At 33.2% G+C, this 12,366-nt stretch overlaps 1 protein-coding gene across 2 annotated transcripts; it reads right to left on the bottom strand.

The window, feature by feature from the left end:
* Positions 1-477: 477 nt before the first annotated feature.
* Positions 478-12,366, bottom strand: LOC127723750 (nematocyst expressed protein 6-like). Of its 2 annotated transcripts, none has more exons than XM_052230498.1 (9): positions 12,265-12,366; positions 11,289-11,355; positions 10,688-10,811; positions 10,292-10,470; positions 9,617-9,832; positions 8,903-8,932; positions 8,459-8,596; positions 7,472-7,716; positions 478-756 (listed from the first exon to the last, which is right to left on the bottom strand). In XM_052230498.1, exons 1-9 carry the CDS (start codon positions 12,310-12,312, stop codon positions 667-669), a joined length of 1,137 nt encoding a protein of 378 aa, XP_052086458.1. In that variant the 5' UTR covers positions 12,313-12,366; the 3' UTR covers positions 478-666. The 2 variants fall into 2 exon arrangements, with proteins under 2 accessions (XP_052086458.1, XP_052086457.1); XM_052230497.1 differs by lacking the exon at positions 478-756 and adding an exon at positions 6,386-6,664.

Genomic DNA, 12,366 nt, shown 5'->3' with positions numbered 1-12,366 from the left:
ATTCCTACTATAAAAACTCCGGCGTGGCAAAGGGAAAAAAACATCGTCCTGATTTATGATAAAAATAAACAAAAACAAATATGTCAGACAGCAACCTACGAAAACCACTAAAATTACAGGCTCATGAATTTGGACAGGCATGGACAGTGTGTGGTTGGGTTCAATGGTTTGTGAGAAATCAACCCCTTACACAGAGGTTCTTTTTTTTCAACTTTTAACGGACAACAATAGAAGAGATAGTAGCGACTTTCTGTTTCTGCGTTCGACTTGTGTTTCATTTTTTTTAAGTGGAGACTATTGCTGTGCAATAAGTTCAGGTATTTACCAAATACCATTTTTGTAGCACTAAAAATAGTACTATATGTTCAAAGACATATAGTGCTTTCAGTCTTTACAAATATATTTTGTTAGTCAATATAAAACTTATAGATAATTTGAGTTGAATAAACCAAAAAGACACAAAATAAAACAACGAAATACACAACATTTTTAATGTAAAAACTATTCGTACATTTATAATAACAGATTATTCCCTCGCAAACTGTACAAATGTACACACATCATACAATGTTAGTTTATTTCATCCAGTCTGTTGATCATGAATTCGGAACTAACAGGAAGTTACTGATGAAAGCGACATCTATGTACATAAATAACGACAACTGTTTACACAATACATTTTCCGTTGTATATATAAATATCATCAATAGCTATATCACCGGTGTCTGATCGTCCAACAATAGCTTCGAGAACCAACTGCAAAAAAAAAGATTATGTATTATTTTCTTCATTAGGTTTGTTGTTTTGATATTTTTGCAAGTTTGATTTGTGGTTAACGCATGTATCTATATATAGACTCCCATAAAATAGCACAGGGATATTGCAATGCTATGCGGTATGTGTTTTGATCATTGTTGACAGCCGTACTGTGACTTATAGTTGTTAACGTCTAGTCATTTGGTCTGTGTTGGAGAGTTTCATAAAAATTTCATACCGCATAGTAAGCTATTATAGAAAGCCAAGGGATGGCAAAATGTGAAAAAGCGGCCTTATTTGTAATACTTCGAATATGAAAAACAATAATGACGGACTACATTGTACATATACAATTGTAAGCCCTCAATTCTCCCATATCCTTGGGATTTAAAGTGGTCTTTGTATCTACAGCGCTTGACTTTAAATCTACAGCGCTTGACTTCATATCTCCAGCGCTAGACTTTACATTGCTATAATATATTTGCAGCGCTGGAGTTTACATCTTCAGTGTTCGACTGTATATCTACAGCCCTACATTTACAGCGTTGTACTTCAAAAATCAATCATGAGATTCTGGCATGGAGTTAAAGTCAATAGGGTAGGATCAATTTCCCCTGTATGCGTTTCATTCATAGGGTCAGTATAAAAGTTTGCTAAACCCTACTGAAAATTGGATATAAAAGAGTTGAAAAATCATATACTTAAAATAACGATTTTACATATTTCTTTTAAATCTATATAATAGTATTCAGCGCTACATAATGCTGCTGAAGGCATTTTGAAACATATTTGAAAATTTTACACGCTTTTGTAAAATGTTGCATCGAAGGACGTCGCTTACCAAATGAACGAACTTGTATCCGAAAGACAATTATAAATATCATTAATTTACTTTCGGTTAACGGTGTCGTTCATTTTTTTTCATAAATGCTCTTTATTGGTCAAAATCTGTGAAAATACGGTTTTCGTATGTCTTCAGGAGTTTTTAATTCACTGATCTTTTGATTAATATTCCACAATATCGCTAGAGCCGTGTGCTGTAATACTAGGAGTGTAAGTAAAGATTGAAAGATTTTTTTTTGAATGACCCAATGTGAAAAACGGCCCTTCCTCATTTCTTTTTTAAATCCAATAGTACTAGTCTTGCCAAAGTCATCAAATCAAACTGTTAAAAGCTTGTATCTCATAAAGTAGCACACAAAAATATTCTATGTTTCCAAATCACTTATTGTTTCAATGTGGCACGTTTATAGAGATTTTCTCAAAACAAGACAGGACAACCACTCTAGGGCATTGACTTTTTAAAAAATATACCAGTTCAGTAAATGTTATATTTCCATGCTTAAATGTATAATACGGTATCTGTCGGAGAAGAAAAAAAAATATTCATTAAAGTCTGCTATTTTGAAAGTATGTGGCGAACATTATTGAGAACAGTTAATTTATTTGACGCTACAAGATTCTTCGTTTTTGTGTCGGTAGTGCAGATAACGAAACATGCATATTTTTCCTTTCATACACATGCCGTAGATGCCTCAATTTCTGCTTAATTCCTGTAAAATGAAGTAATGGACCCATTTCCCATGTTATAACAGGAGATCTTAACATCGTTCAAGACCGAGAGTTAAAATCATTCCCCAGTAAAGGACCTAAATATCGTCCCCCGTCAATTATTAATTGGAATGAGTGTCGTAATATCATCCACAACTCACTCCATACTTACTGTTTGAAATGGATAAAACGGGAAAAAGCTGACAAAAAATCTTTGGACTCTTTTTTTAAATCAGTAATGAACATAGTTGATATACGTATTCAACATTTTAAAGAACATTTTACTCTTAACAATAACCACAATAAACCTCTTTCTCGTATCAAACATAAACTAAAAGAACTAGCCAAGGAATTTGTTTTTGTCCCGGCCGATAAAGCTGCTAATAATATTATTATTGTTTGACGTAAATTTTACATTGAGGTTCTGAAAAAAGAAATCACCAATTCACCAACATTCCAACTGACTCCATTTTCAGAAAACGACATCTGTAACAAACATAAACTTTTAGCTACCGCTTTACAAGCAAAACCAAATACGATGAAAGTCCCAACTATGTATTGGCTTCCGAAGCTACACAAAACACCTTACAAATATAGATTCATTTCGTCTTCAAGCCATTGTTCCACTACTAAATTGTCTATTCTTCTTACCAGTACACTTGGTACAATCAAAAACCTGATAATAAATTGTTCAAATAAGGCCTTCGAAAATAGTGGAATTAATTACTTTTGGAGTGTCAAGAACTCGTTGGAAGTACTTGATAAATTGCATGCATATATTGGTGATTTTGAATCTGTTCAAAGTTTTGATTTTTCTACCCTATATACCACATTGCCTCACATTCTCATTAAGAAAAAATTCACACACCTAATTAAATGGGCATTTAAAAAGTCAGAATGTGAATATATATGTTCAAACTCTTTTAGGTCATTTTTTAGTAGCAATAAACAAAAAAACTATGTCAATTGGACATGCTTTGATACTATATATGCCCTTGAATTTTTACTAGATAACATTTTTGTTCGCTTTGGAGATTCCGTATATCGTCAGGTTATCGGAATTCCAATGGGGACTAATATAACTGTGCACCACTTATTGCGGACCTTTTTTTGTATTGCTATGAGTTACAATTTATGACAAAAATCAGCAAAGACCCATCGAAACAACATCTGATACACAAATTTAATAATACTTTTAGATATTTGGATGATATTTTGGCTCTCAATAATGACGACTTCAGTATGTATACTAAAGAAATTTATCCTGTTGAACTTACTTTAAATAAAGCTAATACTAACAATGACCACTGCCCTTTCCTCGATCTTGATATCTATATCATTAACGGAAAGCTTAATACTAAAATATACGATAAAAGAGATGATTTTTCATTTCCTATCGTTAATTATCCATTTTTAGATGGTGACGTTCCCTTGTCACCATCTTACGGTGTTTATATATCCCAACTTGTACGATTCGCTCGTGTATGTAACAATGTTTTAGATTTTAACGAGAGAAATTTATGTATTACTGAAAAATTATTACACCAGGGTTTTCGATATCACAAACTAGTCAAAACATTTACTAAATTTTATCATCGGTATAAGGACATCATTCGTAAATATAGCTCAACATGCAGACTTCTTATACGTTCAGGTATTTCACATCCAATTTTTTATGGAAATATTCTTTATAAAACACAAAAATGTCAGTATTCACCTCTGAAGCTAACAAAACCTTTAAATAGACTTATTAAGAAGGGATATAGTTACGATACTGTTGTCAGGTCATTAAAGATTGCATATTTTGGCGTTAATATTGATTCACTTATAGGGTCTTTGCATCGGCACTAAACACATTTATTTAAAAACCAGTTGTTGGCATGACACGGGTTACGTTCTTCTCATATATGTTATGATGGTATGATACTAAACCCCTAACGGGAAGGATTGTGCCTGATATTCATATGATGAAGACATAATCTTTCAATCAGTTTAATTGGTCTGGAGCTGGCATGTCAGTTAACTGCTAGTAGTCTGTTGTTATTTATGTATTATTGTCATTTTGTTTATTTTCTTTGGTTACATCTTCTGACATCAGACTCGGACTTCTCTTGAACTGAATGTTAATGTGCGTATTGTTATGCGTTTACTTTTCTACATTGGCTAGAGGTATAGGGGGATGGTTGAGATCTCATAAACATGTTTAACCCGCCGCATTTTTGCGCCTGTCCCAAGTCAGGAGCCTCTAGCCTTTGTCAGTCTTGTATTATTTTTAATTTTAGTTTCTTGTGTACAATTTGGAGTTTAGTATGGCGTTCATTATCACTGAACTAGTATATATATTTGTTGAGGGGCCAGCTGAAGGACGCCTCCGGTTGCGGGAATTTCTCGCTGCATTGAAGACCTGTTGGTGACCATCTGCTGTTGGCTGTTCTATGGTCGGGTTGTTGTCTCTTTGACACATTCCCCATTTCCATTCTCAATTTTATAATTCTTTCGGGCAGAAGCAGATATTAATTTTCTTAGCTGCTTGGATTTTTCCAGATATTTTTTCCCAAAGTTATAAAAATGAGTAGATGGGATATTGTAAATGAGACAACTTTTCATCAGAGTCCAGAGACCGATGGTGTAAACTTTTGCATGTCATCGTATGGTCTTAAAACATGGAAAAAAAATCCAACAAAAGACTCCGGTGTGACAAAAATTGAAACACTACCAAAGAGAAAAAACATCGTCCTGATTTATGATAAAAACAATATCAAGTAAAAGAAGAATGTGTCTGAGGATACGAATGTCCCGGCTCAAGCTTGCTTATTATATGTGAAAATACTTTTTGGGACGAACAGAAGCACGGATGGTCAACACTTAATGCTCCTTAGCCTAGCAAAGGGGGCATAAAAACAAATATGTCAGACAGCAACCAACGAAAACCACTAGAAGTACAGGCTCCTGAATTTGGACAGTGTGTGGTTGAGTTCAATGGTTTGTGAGCAATCCATCCCTTACACAAAGATTCTTTTTCTAACTTTTTACGAAAACACTCTGGCATCAACAGAAGATATAGTAGGGATTTCATGATTCTGCGTTCGACTTTAATTGTGTTTCGTTTTTTAAGTGGAGAATATGTGTGTACAATAAGTTTAGGTATCTATCATCTACATTTTTTTTTGCAAAATGTTTATAGACATATGAGCCAGTCTATGCAAAAAGGTACAAACACGAAAAATGCGAAATTGTAAAAAGTGTGCATAACTATTTCTAGCAGACTTGTGATCTTTTCCTCGTACGATTAAGCTGTAAGCTATACACATTTTTCAGTCCTTACAACCCCCTCCCCCTTCCCCCTTTTCCCCAAAACCACACACCGCCTCCCTTGTTTTTTTAGATTTTGCTCAGTTATTTACTTTTTTTATGCATTTTTCTATGTTAAGTTTCAGTGTCTTAACTTGCCTCTTAATTCTGTTCACTCGGGTAGCACTGGGGACAGGGCTCTCGCTCACAAAGCAGAAATCAATGCAATTTAATAGGGCCAACGGTTCGAATCCCGTCCAAGGACGGTTGATTTATTTTATATTTATAACTTAACTTAACTTAACTTAAATATCAATTTCAAAAACACATTATTTTTGCATTTTCCTGTACGTTTAAATGCTGTGTTCCTTTCTTAAGGCAAAGATAGATAAACTGTTTACTTTTTCTCTCCATAGAGTGTCATACACGGTTTTATTTCGGCTCAGTATATCATTATTCCGGGTAACAAATGATTCTTACACTTGCCCAAGCACAAAACAAACTCAGATATACTACGTCTTTTTCGGTTTTAACTGACAACTTCGGGACAAAATTGACGATTTAATGAATGTTTACATTAATACCATTTTTTACGGATAAATCGTTTTTCAAAAATATTTTAACGAACTTTAACAACGTGTCCTGAAAAATTTATCAAAAACACTTTTTGTACCTTTTAGCATGGAGTAGCTCATATAGTGCTTGCAGTCTTTACAAATATATTTTGTCAGTCAATATAATACTTATAGATAATTTGAGTTGGATACGACAAAATGAAACAACGGAATACACAACATTTTTAATGTAAAAACTATTCGTACATTTATAATAACAGATTATTCCCTCGAAAACTGTACAAATGTACACACATCATACAATGTTAGTGTATTTCATCCAGTCTGTTGATCATGAATTCGGAACTAACAGGAAGTTACTGATGAAAGCGACATCTATGTACATAAATAACGACAACTGTTTACACAATACATTTTCCGTTGTATATATAAATATCATCAATAGCTATATCACCGGTGTCTGATCGTCCAACAATAGCTTCGAGAACCAACTGCAAAAAAAAAAAGAATATGTATTATATTCTTCATTAGGTTTGTTGTTTTGATATTTTTGCAAGTTTGATTTGTGGTTAACGCATGTATCTATATATAGACTCCTATAACATAGCACGGGGATATTGCAGTGCTATGCGGTATGTGTTTTGATCATTGTTGACAGCCGTACTGTGACTTATAGTTGTTAACGACTAGTCATTTGGTCTGTGGTGGAGAGTTGTCTCATTGGCAATCATACCACATCATCTTATTTTTATATGAAACACAATTTTTATGAGACATACATTTTTTATTGCATTGAATTCACTCCAGCAAAACCTTGCTTACATACAGTAATACTATCAGTAAATACAATTACAAAGTTTTAGTAAACTGCTTCTTTGTTAATTTAAGGTAAATTTGTATTCGTACATATAATGAACTGTTCATAGATTTGTTGGCTGATTTAAAATCTCAGTGTTTGTGTGGTAAAGGAAACTTTTCTCGTTTGAATTGTTTTAAATTTTGTTAAGTCGGAACCTTTCATAGCCAGCTTTGTGGTATGGTAGTTGCTCATTGTTGATGGCCGTACGGCGACCTTTAGTTGCTGACATCTCAAAAATGTACGTAATTTAGTCAAAGTTAGGTGCTTGTGTCAATAGCAATCGTAAATACCGAATCTCCATTTTTATAGATTTTCATTAGGTTGTGTCGATGGAGAACTATACTCTGCGGACATTATATGTTGGTTTTCAACTGTAGCAAATTAACATAACACAGCGACGCTTGTCAGGGGTAAGTTACAAAAGCAAATAAATACATACGACTGTTGGTTGATTAAATGTGAAAGCATTTGTGTATCTGTGCCATTCGTTGCCTTGGTTTCCTTCCATTTCTTCCAACAAAACATCGTTGCCGTTGTTACGGGCCATTATTCTTAGTTTACGTACATTATCACCAAACATATGATAATAAAATCGTACACAGTATTCGCCAGCAGAAATTGTTTGGCTCAGTAATCTTGCATTTTCCATATTATTAGTTCTGGCTTCAGCCAACAAATAGTATCCTGTAAAAAGAAATATAGACATTCAGTTGAAATCATAATTATTTGGTCGGTGATTTCTGAACGTCCAGTTACAAATATGTCATGAATATTCAAGACGTAAAAAAATAACATGAAATCAAAAAGATATGTCCTGCAAAGTGGTCGAAGGGCATGAAATTAAAACTGCCATTTGATAAAGAAGTTGTATTGGATAAGGGCATACATTTTTCATTGTAACTGGTCGCATACAGATACATAAACAAATCATCAGATTTCGTAAACGTACTTAAAGAGTGTCACTTTGCCTACTCGAGGAAATCGATTTTACGTTCCACATTCATACACCTGAGATCACCCCCAGTTTTTGGTGGGTTTCCTGTTTCTCAGTCTTTGGTTTTCTATGTTGTGTTTGATGTACTGTTGTTTGTCTTTTTCTTTCTTAGCCATGGCGTTTGTCAGTTGATTTTAAGCTTATGAGTTTGAACGTCCCTTTAGTATCCTTCGGCTCTCTCATACAGGATTGGTCTTCTAATCTATTCATCTCGTACATCCGATAATAAACTTCCTTTGGGGGATTAAGCAAACCCTCCCCCCCAAACCCATCACTCCATCCCACTCTAAACAAAAAGATAAAAAAACATTTAACGAAAGACCGCATTAGATACAGTCCACCTAGTTTCACTGGTTTCGCTCGGTGTTTGTAGATCTGTTACTAGACTTTTGGTATGTGACTGACATCAGTTAGTTATTCTATTTGCATTACCTATTCCACTGCTATAATCTGCATTTGGACCAGTCATAGATGTTGGTGTTGGTCCTCTCCTTCTCTGGAATTCAAAGTCTGCTGTTGGGTCATTCTGGTAGGTGCAGAGGTCATCCTCAAAGTTGCAGTGACTAAGTCCTGAAGATATAAAAATATAGAGTGTTGCCTTTAATAAAACTAGACTGGGTCAGTAAGATAAGTAATACAATGTCAAAAAAGGGGTTGAAGTAAGCTTGTTAAATACTACAAAATAAGATGCTGTTCTTCTCTACTGATGCAATAAAGGTACAGAAACGTGATTTCATATTAATTCACGTGAAAAAAAATCACAGTTAGTTTTTAGATTGAAGGATGATCTATAAAGCTTGTCAATCCTTAAATTGTAGCTATATATAGATATAACAAGTCTAAATTGAAAACAACGTATATATTATACAAACTTACCTTTAAGGAGATCCATTCTGTTATTTGTCTCTGAAATATTCAAGCATAATAGATTAAGTACTACATCATAATATTTAAAGGGATTTTTGTTTGTGTGTGTGCGTTTTTTTGGGTTTTTTTTAGTTTTTTTTTCTTCTTATTTTTACAGAGTTGCAATTTTGTTAATTCAACCGAAAACACGGCGTTCGTGAAGCTTTTATTTTCGCGTTTTTTTCTGTCCTTAATTCTGATCTTCATTTATGATCAAATTCTTACGCAAGGGTACATTTTCGTGATTTGTCTGTCTGCGTCAACATTAACCACTTTGCAGACCTTAATCTGATTAGATGGGAAAGAACTTAAATCAGCCCGTTGGTTCTCTGTTTACCATATATACATGTATATGGTATGGGGTTTGCTCATTGTTGAAGGCCATAATGACGTATTGATATCTACAACATCGTCCTTTGGATTCTGGTTGACAGTTCTTTTTGTTAGACATTGAACCACATCTCTTTATTTACTTTTTTTTATCAATATTAAGAATTTTGTGGCTTGCTGTTTGTAATTAGGGGGAGGGGAGGTATACATTTATGTCAATGAGACAACTACCAAAAAAAACCACAGAAAAAACAAAAATATATCTAGTAGTTTTCCAGACAGTGTTTTCACATTCAGTCGTTTACTTTACTTTATTTATATATGGTAAACGGGGAAACATCATCATATTCTTACCTCCACCACATCCGTAGCCTCGTTTTAGATTGTGTACGTCACTGATGGAGAGAGACACTTTCCATGGGATTGCTTCACCTTCATATTTGGCAGTCAATGTTGGTTTTGATGCATCCTTAGCGTAGGCATATGGATAGAAGAAGGTGATTGAATCGAAATCGAATCGTGACTGGACGAATGTTGAGTCGTTGGAAATAGCAAAGTATTGTTGATATTCTGAAATAAAAAATCGTACTTGATATTCACATGTAGTTTTTTTTTTTATTAGAAATAATACAATCTTTGCTTATAAAACCGATATTTTCATCGAGCTTAGTTGAAATTTTGTAAGCATGTAACGGCAAAAACATTTTTATGGGAGTATGATTATAACATATATCATTTACATATACGTTGCAAGTAAACATCACGCGTAATCATATATTCATCTATATTTACTTTAAAAAATAATAGAATAAAACGAAGGAAATATATAATTAATGAAAGACCATTCTTGATCATTCTTCACTAGAAAAAATAGCTACATAAAATTGAGAATGGAAATGGGGAATGTGTCAAAGAGACAACAACCGACATGTATGCTCAGTGAAGTTTCAATCTGCTTGCAAATATTTCAGAATGCAGTTCTTTATTAATGCTAGACGATTTAAAAAAATGGGAATCGAGTACACCTACCGTCCTTAATGTTGTCGTACATCACATTCACAAAGCTGTCTCTGTCGGGTCTTCTGAATGTGTTGTACATTCCTAAGCTGTAAACTAAAAGCTGCATCATATCGGCTTTTTCCAGATTATCTGCAATTTTAACAAATTGCTTTCCACTGTTCACACCGGGGACTGGGATTTCAGTCAGTCTGCAAAAACAAATAAAACATATTAAGCAGTAGTTACAAACATTAAAAAAATGCCTCCTCGCATATTAGTATTCGACGCACACATTACTTTGCGAAGGTTTTTATAAAAGACAATATTTACATTAATAACCTTTATCTTAAATTAACATTTAGCCATTTATATTTTAGTATGATTTATAGATTATATTCAAGTTTGTTCTCAAGAAAAAATACTAACCCGTTAACTGTGGAAAATTCAACATAGTCGGTCTCAGCTTCCCGTGGCACGAACTGGATGCAGTTGTCGGTACTAATCTGGATTTCGTTCATTGATGCCAACAGTTTTTCCTTGGCGAAGCCATCTAAAATGCATATATATTTGTATTATTATCATTTATTGCAGATCTCAATGTGTATTTAAAACAAGGATTTTATTAATCAGCAGATTCCTTGGCAAGATAAAGCAAGTAAAGTTTATTTTATTTCAAGAGTTTTCTTCATATAAAAACGTCATAAAATTTTATTATTTGCGATATTAAGGAGTAGACTTGGATAAGGGACATAACTCTTCAAAATGTCTTGTTCGTTTGTTTAAATCATTTTCATTAATGAAAATCTAAGCTTCTATGTTACACAGATTATTTTATATCTGTTTCACAAAAGTGCTTTAAAGGCATTAATGAACCTCGCTATTATAAAAGCACGACTGATTTAAAAGTTAATTGTCAACCCCTTAAATGCTTCCGAAACGCTTTAATCACTAGCAATAGGCCTTTACCATTCCAGCAAGAACATACCAAAACATGAATACGAAAAATAGAATCAAAGTATATACTTACCGACACTATCATCAAAGGCAACTGGAACAACTCCATTAGGCCATGTTTTGATAGCACTTTCTGACTTCTACAATATAAGAAAATTGTAGAATTAAAGTTGGTGGTTATTTTAATAAGTAATATGGCATTTTACTAATCAGATACAACAGAAAACACGTTAAGTGTTTTATCTTTTATAAGAACAACAAAACTAATGCGGTTTGAAATTTCTATTTACTACATGAATCCGTATTTTCTCAATATTTTACCCTAATCGAGACATAAATTATCATCAAAATTCATTGCATCTTTTGGTATTTTGCGAGCATGATAAAATACTGAATATGATAATGTTTGTCTGTAAATTACAGTAGCTTAAGTGCTCATCGTATCTTGCATTGTTATTTTGTCAAACTGTTGAACAGTACGGAAGAAAAATATAATAAAATAGTCCACGTACAGGGCTACAGGGCCTAAGATAAGGAAACATAATTTGTACATGATATTCTTTATTTTAAATCCATCGAAAATTGCATTTGTATATATTTTTGTTTTTAATTTATTAACTTTTATCAGATATGGATGTACATGATGATAAAGCGGTACACTAAACGTAAATGCAATTTTCCTTGAAAAAAGTCAATACGAGCTAGCCTATTGTGCATTGGAGTTATCTCTTATATATATAGTCATAAATATCCATGAAATATTACCAAAGTGAAAACTACCGGAATTTTAAGTAAACTGAGTGTGATGCAAAGTGTTTAAATGTCAAAATTTAATTGTTTTATGTTATCTCCTTTTCCAATTCATTTCATTTAAAAAAAATTAAAAAACAAAAAAAAACACCTAAAATAAAAAAAAAATAATGAAAATGCATTTTTATCTTTTTATGTTTGAGTGCTAATATACTTTAAAATGTGTGTAACTGTTAAAGGCATTGTTAATGTATTACAAAACTAATATACTTATATCTAAAACTACAATACCGGCTTACCTGTACAAAAACGATAGCCAAGGCAGCGAGGAATACGATCGAATTCATTTTGGCAAATGGCTCAGATCAAGAGTCCACCTGAGATTTTATTTGGAACACCAC

Source organism: Mytilus californianus, unplaced genomic scaffold, assembly GCF_021869535.1.
Source record: "Mytilus californianus isolate M0D057914Y unplaced genomic scaffold, xbMytCali1.0.p SCAF_13, whole genome shotgun sequence".
Taxonomy (NCBI): domain Eukaryota; kingdom Metazoa; phylum Mollusca; class Bivalvia; order Mytilida; family Mytilidae; genus Mytilus; species Mytilus californianus.
Note: the sequence above shows the minus strand (reverse complement) of the source record. Positions and strands in the feature narration are given on the sequence as shown.